This window comes from Leptosomus discolor, chromosome 17 (assembly GCF_034619465.1).
Source record: "Leptosomus discolor isolate bLepDis1 chromosome 17, bLepDis1.hap2, whole genome shotgun sequence".
NCBI classification, from domain to species: domain Eukaryota; kingdom Metazoa; phylum Chordata; class Aves; order Leptosomiformes; family Leptosomidae; genus Leptosomus; species Leptosomus discolor.
In genome coordinates, this window is record NC_141407.1 from 15,430,935 (window position 1) to 15,452,212 (window position 21,278).

The following is a 21,278-nucleotide window of genomic DNA, read 5'->3' on the forward strand; positions in this document are numbered from 1 at the left end:
TGCCGGTAGTTTTCCAGGTGTGATCTACGTCACTATTTGCTGCTTGCTAATTTACATTATAAAAAGTTGCCATTTGATATCGCTGTACTTTTCTTCTGGGTTTTGCAAAGGATTTTAAGTGAATACCTTAGAAAGCGAAGATTTGAGTTTGCCAACATACTCCCAGACTGTCTTCGGTAAGATCCGCCCGCCAATGTGAATTGTATCTGGTAAATCCTAAACAAGAAGCATCACATGGCAGCATGAGAAAAACCAAGAGACATTAGTTTAAAAGCAGCGCAGGTCGCCCCATCCCAGTAGCCGAGTGGATAACGCACCGTTATATTTTAGTAAACTTTCAGACAGACTTCTCTAGTTTCAGACAGGCTATTTCTACACCTCAAGGTGTTTAATTACAGCACCAAAAGGCTGACAGTATCCATGAAACAGAAAAGGTACTCCCAAAGAGCAGCAGCAAAACGTCAAATAGTTCTGTGTGACCGTTACTGGCTCTGTTTTGATGGGGCAGCTGCTATTTGAAATACTGACTTTTCTCCACCCTTTCGGCTCCTCAGGAAGTGCCACACTTGTGACTCCAAGTCACAGGAATTCTAACAAGTTTCCGCTCATGAGGACAGTGAAACTCATTTTAGCAAAAGCGATACCAAAAAGAACCACCAACCCTGCTAATAAAAGTCCTAAAACACACAGTGGTGTTTGAAGCTTCCCAACAGTCACATCAAACGCACTTCAGAGAAAAAAAAGAGAGAAAATCTGCTTTGTCTTGGCCCAAACCTTTATCCTGCCTCATTATTTGTGTGCACGCCCTCCCAGAATCTCGTCATCCAATTGCTTTTATTTGGAAATTAGTGAAGAGGATGGTATTTTTCATAAATGGCTAAACAAAGTTTTGTAACAGGTCACATCAGTGACCCACCCGGTTGGCGAAGGGAACAAACATCTGCTTTAACCCAGAATCACAGGATGGTTTGGGCAGGAAGGGACCTCAAAGATCACCCAGTTCCAACCCCCCCGCCATGGGCAGGGACACCTCCCACCAGACCAGTTTGCTCAAGGCTCCATCCAGCCTGGCCTCAAGCACTGCCAGGGATGGAGCATCCAGAGCTTCCTCAGGCAGCCTGTGCCCGTGTCTCGCCACCCTCAGGGTGAAGAACTTCTTCCTTGTATCTCCTCCAAACCTGCCCTCTCCCAGCTTCCAACCGTTACCCCTCGCCCTGTCACTGCAGGCCCTTGTAAAAGCCCCTCCCCAGCCTTCTCGTATGCTGGCTCTAAAACTTCTTTTCTCTAAAACATGCCGGCTCTAAAATTTCTTATCGAACAATGAAGCTGAAATAAAACTATTACTCCATGTCAGATCGTAACAAACGTATAAACGTGTCTAAAGACGTGAAAATTCTTCACAAATTTGTGAGGAATTTTTAAAAGGCGCTTTTTTTTTTTTAAGTGTTCTTGAGCTATTCCCTGTTACTACAGGGATGCCATTCACCACTGCGACGGTTCTAACAGAACAACCTCCTCAGAGTGACCCCCAGCCTTTCTAACCGCAGGAGCTGCAGCACAGATTTATTCCAAACACACAAACATGTCAGCGCTAACCTCACTAAGATAATCAAAGCACCCGGAGACAGGATATGCTTTAGTGACAAATTTGGCCACACTTTGCATGTTAATAAATCCTTTCCAAATGGTGTTGAGACGAGAGAGAAAGAGGGACGTGTCGCTGTCTTGAGGGGAGCGCGGCTCTGCAACACTGCAAAACAAATCCGAAACAGAAAGGTTACGGAACACAAACGAGAACGGCCCCTTATTTGCTTTTCTTCCCTCCTCCTATTGATCAAATACTTTATTTTAAACAAATTAACAGAATTTTTACTAAGTGCTTTGTTAATGTTTTCCATTAACCTGGTATTAGTGAAAAAAGCAAGGAGTAACAGAAAATAAACTTGTAGACAGGCAAAAAGATGCCAAGAGATAGGACTTTCTAAAACTAGGTCAGCACAGTAACGGTTGTGATCCTGCCTCTGTAACAAACTCATCGGAATTACGTATTTCCCACTAATTGAGTCAACAATATGCATCTGAAGGAGACTCTCAAGGAAAAGAATTTGCAATGAACAAAAATCTTTTAACTGCAGTTGCGCACGGATATACTTTGCAGTATTTATTTTTACTATTGTATATACCCAGAATATAAAGAAATCCACTTCCTTGCAAGCTGACCAGCTGGTTCATTTTACTTCATAGTCAGATGTAACAGTGTTTTGATGTAGGATGAAAATCTGGAAATGCCTTTAAACCATCTCTCACGTACACTTGCCTTACATATGTTAATCGAAGTCTGCCTAATACCTTCCAGTTTTATTTATCTGCTGAAACACATTGTACACTCCTTGCTGTCAACATACACTGATGCTCCAAAAATTTTACCAACTAGAGAAGGTAACGGAGGAGATGGTAAACTAAAAACCTGCATCGGGCTACCTGAGCTTTAACGCTGAACAGGCCTTTTGATTTTGGGGGGAGGGGAAGGGGACACGGGACTTTGAAGATAAGCACGTTAAAGGTTCGGTAGCTTGGCTTACTAATAAGTATACGCACTTGATATTGGGTGAATGATGAACTGCTAAGTATCTTGGATCTGGTGAGGACGATGGTTTTGTTAATATTGATTTGGGGACAGTCATAACGGGTTTTGAAGATTCCTGCTTTGTTTCCCCTCCTGAGACTCTGTCAGCGGCAGGACCAGATCGCAGGGCTGGCGTCGCCACACCAGAGGAGCCGCTCATCGCCGTCCTGGGGTCTCTGCCCGAAACCGTTACGGTCGTGACCACTCCGCCAGCACTGGAGGCGGGAAAAGCAGGAGCCTCTTCGGGTACAGAAACATCTGTATTGTTGTGGCCCTGGGTTGTAGGAACGTAAGTCCCTTCTGTGCTTGACTGAGAAACTGTTTCTGCTGCTGGTGCCACTTCAGTTTCCGCTGCGTCCTCAGAGCCAGCCTCTTTGGCAGGCTCGGCTGCTGGGGCTGGTGCAGAACTTTCATACTTCGGCTGCGCTTCTGGTTTTGATTTTGACTCCACCTTTTTAACCGGAGCCACTGACTTCATCTTCTTAGGTGGTACTTCATCTTCGGATGCTGAAATCTGACCTACAAATTTTTTTTCAAAAGTTTTTGATTACTATTTAACAATGAAATAGTTTGGAGAACACCAAAAAAACCCAAACACCACTCTTAACAATTCTTTTACTTTGCACAAAGTCAGCGCTGTAGATACCTGTACAGATTTTGCAGTTCAGGTCAAAAAGATGGGCTCGATGTTGACTTGTTGTATCCTTCAACATGCTGCTAAAAACATCTAGAGAAGGAGCGCTGTTTAAATTGGGTGCAGTTCGGGCTGACTCTTGCTGCTCCTAAAAGTGAGTAAGCACAAAAAATGTTCCAGTGGAACATTAATTTCAACCATGAAAAAATACTTTGGAAACTGTTAGTTAACTTCAATTCTTTAAAAAAAAAAAACAAAAAACAACAAAAAAAAAGATGACAAGGCCTTGGTTAAAGCACATCATGTCAGATAGAGTTGTCAAATAATATTTGTCCTCATTTCATTCCATGATGTTCTGAAGTAGATAGCTAAAGCTCAGAAAGAAAAGATTTCTCTGTAAATTGACAGCAAGGGCTGAAAAATACACATTATTTTAGAAGTGCATGCAAAATATGCCTATCATTTGGTTCCTGCACGCCTTCAAACTCAAAGGAAAACTGCTTATAGCACACCTACTAGGTGATAATATCCTCACAGCTCATTGAAGTGATCTGCACTTCTGATGAAAAACTGGAGGCCCTGGTTACCATTTATCTCCTTCGATGTCTTCATGCTGAAGCAACGGCCAATACTTACGTCAGAATCAGACACTGGCGGAGAATCTTCCATATTTACAACTGGCGCATGCTCCCGTTTTACAGCCGTTTTCTTGATTTCATGAGGTTTGCTTCTTGACTCTATCACCTGAAGGAAACAAAACCATTTTGGTAAAAAGTCCACATATTTGTTTGATAATTTTATGCCATACTTTGCTATCATTTGGCTGGTGGTAGAGAAAAAGTACATGGAAATTGAACATTATTAGTATTTATTACGAAGAAAATGTTGCGTTAGCTAATATGGGTGTAAGGGTTGGTGAACTTGCTCTTAATTCAGATCTAAAGACACCGGGGAAAATGACGTTACTTACTGCTTTAGCTGGCTTCTCTTTCCATACAGACAGTTCTTTAGATAAAAGTTCTTCTGGTTTCATTCTCACTAGCTTGGACAGTGAGATTTCCTCACGAAGGACACGATGAAAAAGTCCCTGAAAACAGAGCAGACTTTGTTGCCATGCTGAAGAGAACCTGCTTCGGTACCTAACGACATTTACAGTGCTTCACAGGCAACACCTCCTCCCGTTTCTTAATTCTCTATTAAAAACATGGGCTACTTAGAAGCAAATTCAGAAAAGCGCAGCCACCAGAAAACAAGGATGAAAGAATCATGAAGTACGAATTTTCCTCCTTATCATCGATAACTAGCAGTATAACGGAACAGGAGTGTCAGAACTTGAACAGCCACTCTCCTGTTTCGTATCTATTGTAGAAATTTTTAAAAAATATATATAAAAAGAAAGAAGTTTCAAATGTTCTCTAGTGAATATTTTCACCCATTTTTTCTTCTAAAGCATAAATACGGGCATGTACGTGGGCAGTACCCAAGACATACTACAGAATGTCACAAGAAGAGAAATTAATAAAGGCTGCATTTATTTTAAGAAAGCTATTCTGTAAATAAATATTTCATACCAAATGCCTAAACTTAATACACAAAGTAGAACTTGAACTGCTACTTGGATTTTTTTTTTTTTTTTTTTTTTTACAAGATCTGAATGGCTTTACAAAAAACTTCTATAGCTGTCCTGGTTTGAGCCGGCCCAGGCCTAACCCGGGACAACAGTGTAATTCCTATGTGTCTATCTTGAAACTCCTCACGTTGAGGGTAGAATTTGACATACCATTAAAACCCAAAAGTTGTTTCAATATATGGTAACTGTTTAAGGAAATTCCAAACCTGGTTTTTGGGGTCCTTGAGATTGAACATGATGCTACGGTATTTACTCTTGTATCTGTTGTCCGTAACTTGGAACAAATTAAACATCTCCTTTTCAATATTGAGGGCCACTTTCCCTACTTCACTCTCTGTCATGACCAGATCATCGCTATCATTGACTCTGTTAAAAACAAGAAAGGGCACGTGCATTCAGGTTAGGCATGAATCTTCAGGGAGCATTCATAAAAACCAACTTTCCAGAGCTAACCTGGGCGCCCCCTGCTCAGTGAGGGCTCAGGACTCCCAATTTCAATGACACCTCAAAGCCAAAGTCTCTCTCAGGACCTTGAACTGACACCTAGGGGAACCTTGCACTGCTGTCCCCAGGCGGCCAGGGAAGGCAGCTCCGGGAGGTCACGGCAGCCTCTACAACTACTGCTGGTGGCACTGAAGTTCGGAGGTTCTCTGCCGTGAGTGACCGAGGGAGCCCAAGCACTTCAGTTTTAGTCCCAGATCCTCCACCAACGAACAGCATCTGCATTTCAGAGACACCACCAGAGTGCAGTGGTCTACAATAGGTATCGATGGCTGACATGGGCTCTAATAAGAGTTGTGGGAAAATCTGCTTTTTGGTTGGTTGGTTTGTATTATTTTTTTCCTTTCCCAAGTGATACAGCTGTCCACTGACCAGGGCTTGTGGTTGTTGCTGGGTTTTATGTTGAGAGGGAATCTCTGCTAACGTTAAGACTCTAACCTTCCATGATATTTCCTGTACTATGTTCCCTACAAACTCCAGACACTGCCATCACCAGATTTTAAAACTTCAGAGCACCTGCATTACAAAAGCTTCTATGCTGTAATTTAATTCTTCAACTGTAATTGCCTCAATACAAATGGAATAGTGAGGTGTTTGGGTTTTTTTTTTAAAGCTTTTTCACATGCACATTTATTTTATATCAGGTTTTTTTCAATTTAAACATGAAATGCCAGTTACGCTTGTAGTACTTGGTAGTATAAATTCAATCCCTCAATATCCTTTATCAAGACACAAACAAAACTCTGCAGGCTAAACATTTACTTCTCGTTGTATTTTCCTACATAAAATGAGTGCTTGGAATTCCCACCTCTTCCATAAAATTTCTTTTAGGGATCGTCGAATATTTTGTCGAATCTGAGAGTTGGGTTGTGACTGGATAGGGCTAGCTGATGGTTTTGCTTGACTACTTCCAGACGCGGTAGAAATGGAAGATAGTGAAGGCTTTTTGAGTCCTCCACCCAAACTGGAGGATGTAGCTGGTTTTTTGGAAACTGATGAGCCATGAGAAAGAGAGGACGGTTTTGAAGGAACATTGCCGGACGAAGGAACGGTGCCTGATGAAGGAACACTGCCTGACGAAGGCCAAGGTTTCTTGGGAATGACACCTTTGAAACTTCCAGCTGAAGGTTTAAGTGGCTGCTTAGTTACTGATGTGTTCGAGAAGGACGGGGCCTTCTTTGAAGGGAGATTTTTAGCGAGAGAAGATGTCTGCTTCTCCATCATAGATGCAACAGCTTTCTTTGATGCCGATGCAGGCTCTGCTCTATCTTCGCTCCTTTTCTCTTCCCTTTGAGCTGTTAAAACAAAGAAGAAAATACAATATTAAAGGCTTAACTTTATAACTTCCTATTCCTGAAGACCAGGTAGCAATCTGTAAAGAAAAGTCTGTGAAATGACATCTCCAGAGAATTACCATCAAGGAGGCAATTTAAGCTATTCACTTTCACTAGCCTGTTTAAAAGTAATTATAGGTTTTTTCTTGAAGAAATTTGCCTTTGAGCATTCAGAGAGTACTTTGTCTCAGAGGCCGACTGAAGAGTCTGAAGTTCCACTTGGGCTCTAAAAGTTGAAAATTTTATTTACAATCTACTCAAGAAAACTGGAGGGGGGGCGGGGGGGGAATAAAGCACCACCTTCAAAGATTCCTACGTGGGATTTCATGGTTAAGCTTCAAACACACCCCAAACTTTCACACATTTAAAAAAAAAAAAAAAGCAACAACTCACATTTCACATTTCAACAGAAAAATTCTCATAGCACCTTACAGAACCAGTTTATTAGAGGCCGACCTGATGACAGAGTCCATGAATTTGAAACTGCATTACTATTACCTTATGTTTAGTATTACGGAAATTAATAAACCCTTTCACCCAGATTTATTTTAAAGAGCAAGCAAAGACAGACAAATTATGTAGCACAGAAGCTGCTTAAAAAATTTAAATAGATAATCTACTTGGTTGCTAGCATGAGTATCATACTGATGGCATTGCCATCAACTATTATTAGATCTTCCTATTCAGTTCCTAGCTAAATTCTAGACTTCTAGAATAAACGTTAACATTGCTGCTCAGGCTGTGGCCATCTAATTCCCACCATTCTCAAAATTCAGATTTTCCATTTAAATACTTTTTTTCCTAATGTTAATAGAACAATGGGTACATATCATATGCAAGAAAATTTACAAAGTGTAAGTAAAGGCTCCAGCTTTCACAGACGTTGAAGTTATAGCTGCACCAGACTAAGAAAGCATTTCTTTAAATCGCATTTCATCTGTCCACCTTCTGGCACCGACAGGAACAATTCAACCGAGCAAAAAAAGCCAAAACCAAGACACCACATCCCCCCATCAAACAAAACATCATTTACAAGACACTCCAATCAGCTCACACTAGCACGTTTATCCCGACAGCTCAAACAAGGAAGGGATCTGGGGGAAACTACCAAAAACCAACTGCTGAAATACAATTGTTTCAGTTAGAAAAAGACAAGTTTTCCCCCAAAAAAAGCCTTTTTTTCTCACAAATCTGTAGATAACCACCGAGTAGTTAACAAGTTAGTTTTTAATCTGATGGTTTTAGCTAATTTGTAGATGAATTAGCCCACAGGCCCTAGCTGCAAAACACAGGACGCTTCCTGGGAAGGATCCAGGAATTTAACTTTGATCAACTTTACCAAGGACCAAATGGCCCCTCTCCTCCTTCCAGATCTGCTATAATGAGAGCCAAAATTACCAGGAAGGGTTTAAATTGTCCAATCCATCTGTTCCGAGATGGACTTGCAGGGGACAAAGCACTCCTGTGAAGTCTGGTTCAAAACCCCCCAGGAATCAGCGCAAGCTTGCAACGGAAACATCCCTCAAATCCGGGGGGGATTCGGAATGCTTAAGAGACACAATGTAATACTCCCCAAATTTGGGGAGGAAAAGGCCTTGCAGCCTTTCGCCGTAGTTAAAGTTCCGGGACCCCCTGAACATTAGCGGGTGCTTCCAGCAGACAGACGCTGCTGACCCCGGTTGCCTCAAAGGGGCTCTGACTGCTGGTGGTTTCACCCCAAACACAGAAGCCGGCGGCCAGGACGAGCTACGAAACGACGCTGGACTTGAACTGCTGTCAGGCTCAGTGGAAGGGTGTGTGCTGAACTTCTGCTGGAGCACAGGGAGAAGCAGCCAGAAGATCCAGAAACACTACGTATTTATCCTTATTTTTTTTTTCCCCTGGAAGTGTTTTACAAGTAGACATCTTGAGGAATTTTTCTGAGTGAGATTTGAGGTGTAGCATGAAAACAGCTGCCACAATACAGTAAATCACTTCAAGGGATGGGAAGATTTTGCTCTAAAGTAAATTAAAATTATTACTTTCGCACTATTCCCGTAGCTTCCCCTAGAGACTGGTCTTGGCTGCTGTCGAGCTAGGGAGAGCTCCCGTGTGACCCACCCTGTCCGTCCTTACGTGTCCCCCCCTCCCCTACCCCGCTACCCCCGCTCTAGTTGTCGGGAGGGGTCTGGCAATCCCAGGAGGGAGGAAGGGGATCGGGAACTATCGCTGGTGCGTTTTGTTTGGTAAATTCGGGACCCAGAGGTTAACAGAGGTAAAAGCCAACCTCTTTTCGGTCTTGACTAGAGAGAAGGCAAATATCCAAAGCGTGCACACGGGTAACGCTGCAGGAATTCCTCTGCTTCCATTCTCTTTTTCCTGGTTTATTGCATCTCCTGCACAGAACTGTACCTTTCCGGGCAGGCAGGACAGAAGCAGGTTTCTGTGACTCGTCAGGAAAAGGCGGGACAGCACAGCTTGGGTTTCAAAATTATGACAGTAAAACTCAGTCCTCAGTGCCAAGACATTTAGTTCTTTTGGTTTACAGCAGGAGTACAAAATGTGAAATTCTAAATTCACGCTATCTTTTTAACGATTAGTTCAAATCAGTTAACAAGAACTCCATTAATGAAACTAAAATAGCACAAGATGTTGTGTGTCAATCCGATGATGTACACAGGAGAACTACATCCACTCCACAAACCTGCGTTACAAACAGCTGTAGCGTAGTAACAATATGTATTTGTTAAATAAATAAGAGGTCTAGTACCAAGGTAGACTGAAGTTCCCAGGGTTGAAGAGCAGCAGAATCAGTGTCCAAGAAGATGCAGGAGCATCCTTTATGCTGCAAGTTGGCATCATGACTATTTAGAAAGGTTTCCGAAGTAAGGCAGGGAGTTCTGTGCTTCTTCAGGCAACAGAAAATGTGCAAATATTTCACGTGCTTCAAAGTTTAACAGTTTCAAACTACAATACTACTTCATACAATTAAAACTGTCTACCTAGCAGCCCTTGGGGAGAGAAACTGATGGTACAGACTCTGTACAGCCTCATTCAGTCACATGCAGGCCATTCGGTGCTACAGAACGTCTACCCACTCCTCTTTCAAATGTACAGGACACACCCTTCTCTTCAAAGGACACCGTCAAACCACGTGCACGTTTTGACGAAGAACCGAGACTACTTAAATCCTACGTAGGCAAATAACCTGTGATGGCTGTAGACAAACCTAATCTAAACAACCTCTTACCTGATTTTGACTATGAGAGGCCAGAATTTCTGTCCTATCAAGTTTTGGGTCTTAGGGACAAGATTAACGTGCTGCCACCTAATTCAGCTGAGCCAACTCACTGTGTCATGACACGGGTCTCGGATCCGGTGCACAGGAGCACCCAGCTGAGTGTCAGGAAGGAGCAGGACTGTCTCTTCTGGTGGCAGCTCGCTCTTCTGTGGACTTAGCCGCAACAGGAGCACGCCCCAAAGCTCACACTATCTTCTGATAGGTATGGAACTATGGCAAGGGTATGTTTGGAAGAGTTAACAGAAATAGGCACTCTTTTCAGAGGGGAACAGGCCAACATATGTGGAATTTAACTTCTGAACAGATGCCAGTCGCTCAGCAGATTGACAGGACGTACAATGGAACAGACCACGAGCTTCAAATTGCTTGGCCTTGCAGTCCACGGACAAGTTGAAGACGCAGTCAATGCCCACTATACGGGCTGGCCACCGTATTTTACACTGTGATGTTTCGGGTCCTTTCCGTCAGTAGCTCCAGCACACCTACAATAAATGCTCTTAAAAGAAATTTCAAACAAAAGCAGAGAGACGACTTCTGAACATCAGCCTGTCCAGCCTAACAGGGTACCAGGGAGTTTCACCACAGACAGAAGATTAGTGACAGACTAAGGCATTTGGTGGCTCTTCCATTCAGTGCTCTTGAACACACAGATGTGCCTCCCTTGGCTTGAGGTTAGAAGCAGCATTTAAACCAAAACAAAACGCTAATTCCTATTTTCCCCATTTTGTCCTTGAGCCACTCAGGGCAGCAACGGGATTCTTATTGACTGAAGAGAGGCACGGGCTAAAGTGTGAGCAGCACAGCCGGATCTAGTGAGTCAGCTCATTTCCAGAGTGAAGCCCAGTGAATCCTCTGGCAGAAAAAAAGTGCATACCTTGCACGGCTTAAGAAATAGCATTACTGTGGTATGTTCACAGCAGACTTCGCTATAATCTCTCACACTAGATGTCAACAGACACAGAACCCCTCCCCTGAGGGAATTCCCCACGAAGCCAAGCCAGAAGTTACAACACGCGGCCAAGAACGAAACTTCTGTAAGCGGTGGAGGACGTAACTGCCCCGTTATCTACTGTCACAGACGAGGCTGCTGAAAGCCCGATGGTGGCGTGTCCCTCGCTTTCGTACATCTCAGCGTTGGCGTTTCAGCATTGCACCGTGGTTGTTGAGGCCCAATTTACACACGATTTCCCCAGTGTAGCGCTGTTTGGGCTTTGCAGGAAGGATTTGCAGGATGCATTCGTATCAATCCCTCACCTGCACCGGGAGGTTGTGTTTTATACCACCAGCACAGAAATTATCCAACGGAAACTTGGCTCCTCCTTTGAGCTCTTAAAAGCATCTCTGTACAGCAGTCAAAACTATTCTGGTTCTTCTCCCTTTCCCTCTCCACCCAATCTTTCTTTGGAATAGTAGCTTTAGAAAGCCACTTCAAAAGTACACCCCCCCACCCCACCCTTAGTTTCTATTTAAATTACCTCATTTATGACAGGTTATTTTGCTGGAGACATTATCTAGTTTTTCCAACTTTTAAATACCTGAAAGAAATGTGCTAGTGCTTGTGTTTGCATTGTTTTAAAATTATTCAAATCACACTTTAAAAATCTTCAATTTCTTGCTTTAGCTGATGCTAAAAGTTTTGAACGATGCTGTAGAAAAACCACAGGCAGTTACACTTGAAGAGTCTGCAAGGCTCGATTTTTTTCCTGTGAAAAATCTTTGCAAAAGAAGCATCAGTGCTGCTACTAGAGAACATTAAAAAGGCTTTTGTGAAAGTGTCTTGCAGCCGGGCAAGCTGATCGATTGTTACACAGTGCTAATTATGAGAAGTTTCCTTAGAGTTAGAAATTCGGCATAAGGCTGTTCGTACACCAGAACCGCTGCCTCCGGTGTCTAACATTGTTTTAAGTTTTCCCTGTGTCTCCTCCCATTTCTGCTAATCCACGTTTTCCACCCCCCAGGACAAAACTCCTCCTGGCAGTGCGTGGGGAGCACAGGCTGACGGCTGCGGCATCTCGTCCACCTTGCACAGAACTTTCCAGAGCGGCAGGACTGGCCCGGGGGAGCAGGACGTTGGTGACCCAGCGCTTCAGGAGGCATTGCCGTGCCCATCAGCGGGCCTTCACAGCGCAGAGGCTGCTGAAGCACGTGTGGGTTCTACACATACTTTTCATGCCTTTCTGTCACTAAAATAAGAGGTTTAGGGGGAAAACAAAACAAAACAGCCGCAACTTTCAAATGCATGCCCAGCATACAAGTTTGTGTGGCCTCAACAGTAATAAAGCTGGTAGTTAATGTTTTTTTTTGGAAAAGATTTCTGTAAAATCCCGCAATATTAGTAAAACCTAAGCAGCAGAGTACAGCTACTTGTGATCCACCTTTTAAAATGGATCTTTTACTACACTTAAAAGGAGTTTTATGTCCTTTTCGAAATAACCTTATATCAAAATAGAAGAAAATTCACACTAGTACAGCTTTGCACTTGTTAAAACAGCAAAAATACCTGTTAGAAGGTGTTCTTCGACAGCCTGCGTAAAGGCTGGCCAGAGCTGAGCCATTCTGTATTTTGAGAAGCGCTAATCTCTAAAGACAGGCGACAGCACCGGCCTTCGCAATAGCTTCAACGTCTGATCGGGACGCAGATGTGAGGAGCCAGAATCAATACAGCGTTTAGGAATTCACAAAACCCCCAAGCCAGCCCTTGGAGTGTCACTCAGAACCCGGCCTGTGCCACTGCGCTGTGGAGCTCCGCACGGCCCCGCAGTAGCTGCCCCGCTGCCCTGGCCGGCCTGGGCCCGGCAGAAGGGCAGGGCGGCCCGGTTTGGCACGGACCGCAGCAGAACCGACCAGGCTGTTGGCTCAGAGGTGACACCTCTCACCCCTACTTGCCAGTAGCTGAGAATTTAGGAACTGCATTTTTTCCCCTTCCCAAGTCTACTGAAAGAGAGGGTGGGCAGGACTCCTCACATTTACAGCCGGGGGTGTTCCAACAGCCTCACCAGGTCCTGGATGGCCTGGTCCGATGGAGCCGTGCCAGGACCCCTTTCCGCAGGACCTCACCAGAGCAGCCGTTCAACCCCTCCGCCCCAACGCGGTGGCCGACCGACCCTGAACTTCAGCCCCCGCGCCCCGGCGGAGCGAAGCCTTTATCGAGGCCCTCCCCGACCTCCACAGGAGCCGGGCCGCGGGGCCGAGCCCGCCGGCCGAGCCCCCTTCCCCGCCGGGGGCCACTTACCGCAGCGCCGCCGCTCCCCGGGCGCAGCCTCTGCCCGCGGCCAAGTCGGTCCCGGCGGGCGCCGCTGCAGCGCCCCCTGCCGGCCCCGCGCGTCCGGCCGCTCCCGTGGCGGGGCCGTTCGACCGCCGCCCCCCGCAGCCCGGCGGTGCCCGGCTCGCCGGCACCCCCCCCCCCGCCCTCAAAGACAGCGTTAGTTCTGCACAAGCCAAACGCGGCCACCGGCCGCCGTGTTAGTAGTCACCGGGAACCGCCGCAGAGCGACGCGGCCGCTCCCGCCGCCAAGACCGAATCGAACTTTTATTCCCCGCCAGCAGCCCCAGCGGCGGCCCTGCCTCCCGCCCGGCGGGTTTGTCTTCCAAAGCCTCTTATCAGTCCTAAGTTGCACAAGGAGAAGCTCGTAATCCAGCTGCCCGTGTGCCAAGCCTCTAGCTGGAGGCACACGAAGAAACCAAACCTGTCTGAAGTTCATTAATTTAGGAAACTCTGAGACAACGGGCCCTTGCTGCGGTGGGGGGTTGGTTTGCTATCAGGCTACGCCAACCTGCGGCGTAGACCGGCAAAGCTTTGTTTGCTTTCAGCCGTTCGATATAAATATAGTGATTTATCTGATCTACGCTAGGCTGCATCTTCACAACTACACCGCTCCTGAGTTAGAGGCACTGTCTGCTGCAAAATTAAAAAAAAAAAAAAAAAACACCAAAAAAGGGGGCTCGTCATTTTCCAGAGCGTTCATGGGTTGGTATCATCTCCTTGCAGGGACAGGCCATCTTCAGGTTCCAAGTTCAGTACAGATCAGACACAGCGAATCATCAGTACCAAGACAGGAGCAAAACTTGACTCCAAAGCGCAAGTGATCACCTCAAAAAACCCCTTTTACGGGGGGACTAGCAGAGAAAGATCTTTTCCACTGGCTATGCAGTCAAGTGAGCAAGGTCAAAGAACTAAAGTAGTATTAGTAAAAGAAAGCAAAACAGCAATAGAGGGTGGTGAGGTTTTTTTAATTAAACTTTCATCACTTTCGGTGTGGATGACGAGATAAACCACCCTGATGTTCATAGTGCACCCGTCAAGTTGTACCAGGTTTCTGCCCCCCAACCCTTCCCCTCAGCCACGGTTCCTTACACGGAAGCCGAGCGCCCATCATGGCAAGAGTGCTGGAGCACCTCGGGGGTGCTGGGTGCTTGAAAGGCAAAATGAGGAACATGCCAGCAGCAGGGACCACCCTTCCTAACTTAAGAGACACGGCAAAAATCTTCATGTGGCCGACAGCCACAGGAGAGATGTAACATACCTTGTAGAGCAGAGAAGGGGAGCTCCAGGAGTTCACAGGCAGGAGGTGACAATGGCTCCCCACGGATCCCACTGCTCCTTTTAATCAGCTGGGCCCCAGGGGACGTTGGCTTCAGCAGCCACTCGAGGTCTGCCTCGCTCCATAGCCAGGGCTCAGATCGTGGGCCAGCCCGTGGGCCAGCCCAGCCCGTGGGCCAGCCCAGCCCGTGGGCCAGCCCAGCCCGTGGGCCAGCCCAGCCCGTGGGCCAGCCCAGCCCGTGGGCCAGCCCAGCCCCTGCCACTCCCATGATGCAGGGTCAGCAGCGGCTCCTACACTATCCCCTTTCCAAAGCCAGATTTCCAACACGAATGTCTCAGAATTTCTGGCAGACTCATCTCGGGCACTCTGATCGCTATGGGGTCTGTCTGCAGCCTTTCTGAAAACTCCTCTAGTTACAAAGGGTCAAGCCCAGACCTACACGTACAGCAGCCCCAGGTCTCAGAACACGGCCAGTGACACAAAATAAACTATTCTTTTTATTCCCCGCTGCTAAATACTTATCGCCTCTTCGTATGGGTGTCCGTTGCAGAACGCAGCACTGAGCCAAGACGCCTGAGCCAGCGGCACTTTAGCGACACCAGCCCGGATCTTGGCACAGGCTGGTTTTTCCTACGGGGAAGCACTCGCACCAAACCAACGGCATCACGGTTAACTACAACCGGTCTCTGCAGACAAACATACTTAGGGCTTGAGAGCTCCTCAGTTTAAGTTCAGTATTTGTTACTAGTTAAGCTAAACCAACAGCAGGGTATCCGCATCCACTGCGCTCAATGGGAAAGTCACAACCTCAGCTGGTACAACCTTGCCAGAAGAGCAGCAGTAGGTTGGCACCGGTCTGGGTGCAGACAGGGCCGGGCTCTCTTCCCTTCCCAACGGTACTTACAGCTTCCTACATCACTGCCACCTCCCGAGCCATAACCCCTCTGGTCTTGAGCGTACTACATTTTCCCCCTGCTCTCTTTTTCGTAGTAATTTTCTTTCTTCCCTGCCTTCATACTGTTTTACAGAAAGGAAAAAAATACAAGAAAAAAATACATTAATGATGTACGCTGGAATTCTAGCATTTTGGTACGCACATCCCGTTTGGTGGCGATGGGCTCCCAGTATCACTGTATTCCCTTTACATCTCCGTATTTTGCGAGAGGTGTGCAGGAACCAAGCAGTCCAAGCGCCCTGAGGATCTGGGACCTTTAACTACACAAGCAAACGCTATTCACTTGGTGAACAGGTCTTGGGTGTAGAGAAGTTTAGCTGCAGAAGAAATTAAGCAAACTGGAACTTCCAGGAGGTGGCAGCGTTGTCTCTCCGTAATTCACTGCTGTAAAGCAGGAGAGGTACCACAAGCATTGTGCTTTTCTCCTAACGAAACATTTCCCCTTCCAAGCCCTACTCGTTACCAACTTCTGAGAAATACTAGTAACAAGTAAGGTACTACAACAGATTGCTACAAACTCTACTGTCTGTCTGTCTACAGAAGTTTAGTGGCTTGGTGTGACAAGTGCTTTTTATTCAGGGAGTTCTACCACAGGAATAATAAGAAACACATTTCATGTTTATTTTTTATCTATTAAACCTTCTTCACTCTCCTGTGCACTCAGTTACTTTTATCAATAAATGCAGTTAAAATGTTTAAGCAGCTTTAGCATCCAAGTAAACTACCAGTTCATGTACTTCTAACATGGTAAAACATGTTTCTATTATGCTGCTTTACACTGGTCTTTCTCCAGACTAATTAACGCTTCCTATTGTTGCAAGATGTATGTTGGTCTGCTAACAAACCCGAAACATTTCCAAAATCGTTTTGGGTGGTGCTTCCCCACAAACACCGAGATGATCTTACTAGATAAACAAGTTGGTTTTGCTTTTGTTATTAATTTTACAACTCCTTTGATACGACCTAAATATTGGTAACGGACGCTGGCTCACATGCCAAATTCAGGACTTCTATCACAGCTTGAATCCCTGAACAATGTTCCTAAGGCTATACACTGGTATCAATTTGGAAGCTAGGATGGCTTTTGGAATTCAATATAAAAGTTGAGCACTGCATGTTAAATTAATACCAATCTTCCTAATGAAATTAAAAGCAACACTTCTGAAGGGATGTGACACATTCCTGATCTCCTCTTAAATGTCTAGTTCAAACACTGCCTGCAACTTTAAAAGTACTTGTACTGAACATTCACTGACTTATCAAAGCAAGCTCAAGGTATTTCCCGTTCTAGTTATTAAATGAATAAATAGGATCATTTTCACTGGGAACATCAAATCTTAGACAGCGTCATTAATCAGGCTCCTGACCTTGGTGTACAAAGTCACTTCCAAGCACAGCTCATCCCCCAAAAAAGCTACAGAAAAAAAAAAAATTAATCAGGAAGTGAAAAAACACAAACTAATGGGGTAACAACGAAAAAGAAATCCCTGCTCTAACTCCACGCTGCTAGCGCTTTTTTTAGATGCGGAACAGGCTGGGAGGAGAGAAGGGGGCGTGGTGGCAGGGTTTGGATGCAGACATGCTCCTGTCATCCCGTACCTCTGTAAAAGTGGCTTGGTTTTCTTCTTGCTACTACTTACCGAAACTACTGTCATATGTAACAACAACGACATCTTGTATCTGACAAGAACAGAGTAAAAGTAAACAGTAAGGCCCTGTCTGAAATCCGCTCAACTGACTGAGGGAGAAAGAGCATTAGAGAGAGCAGTTCTGCTCAGGATGGCAAGTTCCCCCGAGTCCTAAAGGGCCTCACGCCCTGAAGTTACAAACGAGGATCTGCAGAACGTGGCTTGAAGCTGCGGGAGGACACGGGTGGTATTTTGAAATACTGTATATGGAAGAATCCCGCCCCTAGCCTCCTCTAGGTGACCTGAAGCCCAAACATGAGACATCCGGATGTCTGAACTAGTCACCTTAAACGTCGTTCAGAACCAATGTTCAGAAATACACATTTCTGAACAACGAGTCACTTGGTTCCAAGATTAGTGTCTAAACCACATTACATGTTTTGTCCACTGAAGGTGTTTTTCTTGACAGACTAGCTCAGACTTTTCTATCTTTCAGACACCCAAAGCGATGTGAGAGGACTCTCACAAATGTCCGTAACGCTGTAACTTCTGTTTTGAACAGCACATAAAGGTTTTGCTAAATAAACTAAATCTTGTAGAATACTCTTTAAGATGATGCAACGGCAGCTTCTCAGGAAGATTACAGATCAAACCCATCCATCAAAAAACAGGACACATTTTTTTCACAAATACACAAACAATTTACCCAGGAATTTAGTAACGGCAGAGTCCCCACAGATTAGTACAACTTACCTTAGTAACAGCAAGCTGAAGCTCTTCCTTGCATTTGATACGCGATTTCTTCATCACACGAACTAGGTTGGTTTCTATTCCTTATTAAAGTCTGGTACATACACATATTTTTTGAACCAGTTTAACAACTTGGCTAAAGGAATCCAATTTTCTACGGGAATTGGTTAAATCTGTATGACCTCCAGTGTGGGAAAACTTAGGAGCAACGCCCCTTAGAAAACCCCCAAAACCTGTATTCCTGTCTCCTAGAAAAATAAACCTGTAGCAATAAGGACAATTTCAGCGATATGGTTACATGGATCATCCCAATTATATTGAGATAGAAAGTGCCATAAACATTTGACATGTAAAACAAGCCCTTACGGTTTCATCTATGTAGCATTTCTGGCCTAATTTTAGTTATGTTTAAAACACTACTGGTTTTGACAAAAAAGCTACAGTTTCTTTAAAAGCAGCTTGAAAAAAAAATGCGAGTTTATCACAATATGTATCTTAAGAGGTCACTGTAAAAAAGGCACAGGGCCCAAGTAACAAAATATGCAACAAAAATACGCAGGTAAAAAATTATAACCATTTAAACTTTGATGTGGGTAAAGGCAATTACAACATGCCTAGTAAGTCTGCTATGTGCTATACTAATAAACAGCAACTTAAGGTAGCTGGTGTTCCCTCAGTGTTTAAAAGTTACATCTAAAAAAAAAAATCTCATCTTAGAAGATAATTTATAAACTTCTCAGTTACTTTACGTATAAAGTGTTTAAAGCTCGGTTTATTCCTGAAAATATAATGTAAATTGGCTAAAGTGTGATTCAGAAAGCTGTGAGAAGTGCATTGCTGAATTCATTAATCTTCACGTGATTAAACCTTAGGCACCATGTGTTTTTCAAATGTGGAATGTAAGACTTCATCTGAAGTTCCACCACTGCATTATAAAACTACTTCTGAGTCAATCAAAACCCGTCATTAGCAGAAAGACTTGTTCAGGCTACAAACAGCATTTACTTACCTTTACGTGAGTTACAAGGATGCTATTCAAAACCTGCAAAAATATGCAAGGCAATATCTCTGCCTAATAACCACTGAGGATGTGTTTTGTGTGTGGATAATGTGTGAGTATGAACATATAAACAGAAGGGGAGGGGAACAGGACAAAACGACAGTACTGCCTCCCCCCAAACCTAAAAGAATGGTCCTTAAATTATTTCATGTAAGGAAGAAAAGCAGCAGGAAGAACTTGGATATACTCGACAGTTAAAAGCTGTTTGCAGCAGTGTAAAGTATCGTTGGATACCACGTTGAAGATCTCATTCTCGGCACTAGCACTGAAAATGCAAGACCTGAGAGATAGGTGCCAAATCTAAGTTACAAAAATACAATCCAAATTAGTACAGTCAGCTGCTGATTCGCGGGGCACACTGTGCAACCTTTTTGTAAAGCTTAACACAAACGTATCGATACTTACCTTTTCTAGATTATTAGACACAGTTATTGTCTTTATGGGAAAAATTTAAAGCTTAATCATGTAGTTTTCATCCAGAAATCAGCTGGGCAGATTGACAGGCTCTTAATCACACAACTGTCATAGGATACAAATGAAACCTCTAAAAGTGTCTCCCATTTGTGTGCATCTCTGTGTGCGAATCTTTGAAGGTGGAGAAGAATAGTTGGGTGCCACGTTAAGCAAAAACCCCCAAATCCTAAACTCCCTAGTCTTGCAGAGCCAAGAATGGATGGATATTCAAAGAAAATGTAAATGACTATTCAGGAATATCCCTATGCAATACATACATTTGAACAACAGTGAAGATGAAATGGCAGCAGTCCTTTCAGGCTTTACAGCATTGTAATTATGATCGCTTGCCCAGGACGGTGTGCTGTTTTCTGCTGCTGGCTCTTTAGCAAGAGGTGGAGTGTTTGCCTCAGTCTTGGCAGTTGTCAGAACAGTCTTCTTCACGTTCACCTCTCTTTTCTCAGGAAATTGTCTCTTTTGGTTTGAAAGAGGCTTAATACCTGCCTGTATGATTAAAAGAAGCTTAATTACTAATCGTCATCAACTACATTTTACAAGCAAGAAGCGATGTGACTATATGCGTGCACACAAATTGCTTTTGCAGCAAGCTCCTGTAAATACACTTGAAATGATGCGATTTCCCACTCTATAAAGCAAAAGTAACATACACTGCAACTTCAGGAAAAAAGAATGGTAAAGAAACCACCTCAAAACAATAGTGTTTACCGTCAAAGTTGGGGTTTTTTTTTGTTTGTTCGAAAAAACTACTGCTCATTTTATAGTGGTTTCAGAAGGGAAAGGAGAAGGCTTCTATTTCACCTTTTTTGCTTCCCAAAGCACACATACAATGCAGTCACATTAGTTCATTATTCACAGTAAATCCAAATTACTGCCCAAAACCCAGTAATTTGGGGTTAAGGTAAAATTAATTTGAAATGACATTAAAATAAAAAATAAGCACTGCTTATACTTTTTTTCTTTGAAGTAAATTAATTCTGAATGAATTAATTTTTTTAAAAAAGGGCACTGCCACTTTGAAAGCCCTTGCAAAAAACAATTGCCTCTAGATAAAGATCTTAAAGTGACAGGAAAACATTTCACTGTCAGAAGAATTAAACGACGCTTTCAACACAGAAAAAGGCAAGAGAACAGAAAAAAATTAAAACAAAAAGCAAGCTCCTCTTCAATGCAGGATTTGGCAATTTCATTGGACTCAAAAAGGAGAGCACAGAAATAAGCTGCTGTGCTCCAGGGCCATGAACATAAGCTCACCTGCAGCTGAGATTTTGGCACGCCGGGTTTTTCAGATTTTGGTTTGATCTTCTCTTTAGGTTTCGGTTTTGCATCTTTGCCGGCACTCAGAAACTTCATAGTGGCTGCAGCGTGTTTGAGAATGCAGTCATTGCTGCAATACACAGAATCAGGCTGAGCCAAATTAAAACAGCCAGGACCGATGCACTTTGATGCACCAGGAGCTTCAATTACCTACGGGATTGAAATGGAGCAAGTTCAGACTTCAGAGAGGAAACAACAGGATCACCTTTCTACCGCGCAGAAATGGTTACGTACCACGCGCACAGACCGCGGCTACGACCGTCAGGGACTGGCACAACTGCCAGCATGAAAACAACTCTCATTCCTGAGGTAACAGAAACCACCCACACAAACCTAACAATTTCACTCCTGTACCACCCTGTGTTCAGAACGTGTTGTATTTTCAAGCGGCTGGGCTGCTAGCAGTGAAGTGGGGGGGGGGGGCGGCTTTCCTAGATTTTCAGATCCCGTAAGCACACAAATGTTTTTTTTCTGATCATCTACATCACGTGAGAAATCTCTTAATAACGCAAAACTGGTTTCTCAAGAGCAAGATTTCTAAAACACATTTT

At 44.2% G+C, this 21,278-nt stretch overlaps 1 protein-coding gene across 2 annotated transcripts in view; it reads right to left on the bottom strand.

The window, feature by feature from the left end:
• The window catches only part of DIDO1 (death inducer-obliterator 1), a 41,759-nt gene that overhangs the window by 11,763 nt on the left and 8,718 nt on the right, over nucleotides 1-21,278 (bottom strand). The window contains exons 6-15 of one of the 2 annotated variants that reach the window (XM_086474780.1): nucleotides 20,665-20,877; nucleotides 19,671-19,896; nucleotides 6,200-6,686; nucleotides 5,097-5,256; nucleotides 4,231-4,347; nucleotides 3,897-4,004; nucleotides 3,273-3,408; nucleotides 2,599-3,145; nucleotides 1,597-1,750; nucleotides 127-216 (exon numbers count right to left, since the gene is read on the bottom strand). In XM_086474780.1, the coding sequence (XP_086330906.1) occupies nucleotides 127-216; nucleotides 1,597-1,750; nucleotides 2,599-3,145; nucleotides 3,273-3,408; nucleotides 3,897-4,004; nucleotides 4,231-4,347; nucleotides 5,097-5,256; nucleotides 6,200-6,686; nucleotides 19,671-19,896; nucleotides 20,665-20,877 (2,238 nt within the window). Of the gene's footprint in view, nucleotides 1-126; nucleotides 217-1,596; nucleotides 1,751-2,598; nucleotides 3,146-3,272; nucleotides 3,409-3,896; nucleotides 4,005-4,226; nucleotides 4,348-5,096; nucleotides 5,257-6,199; nucleotides 6,687-19,670; nucleotides 19,897-20,664; nucleotides 20,878-21,278 lie in introns of both variants that reach the window. The other variant, XM_086474782.1, reaches the window with a different exon arrangement.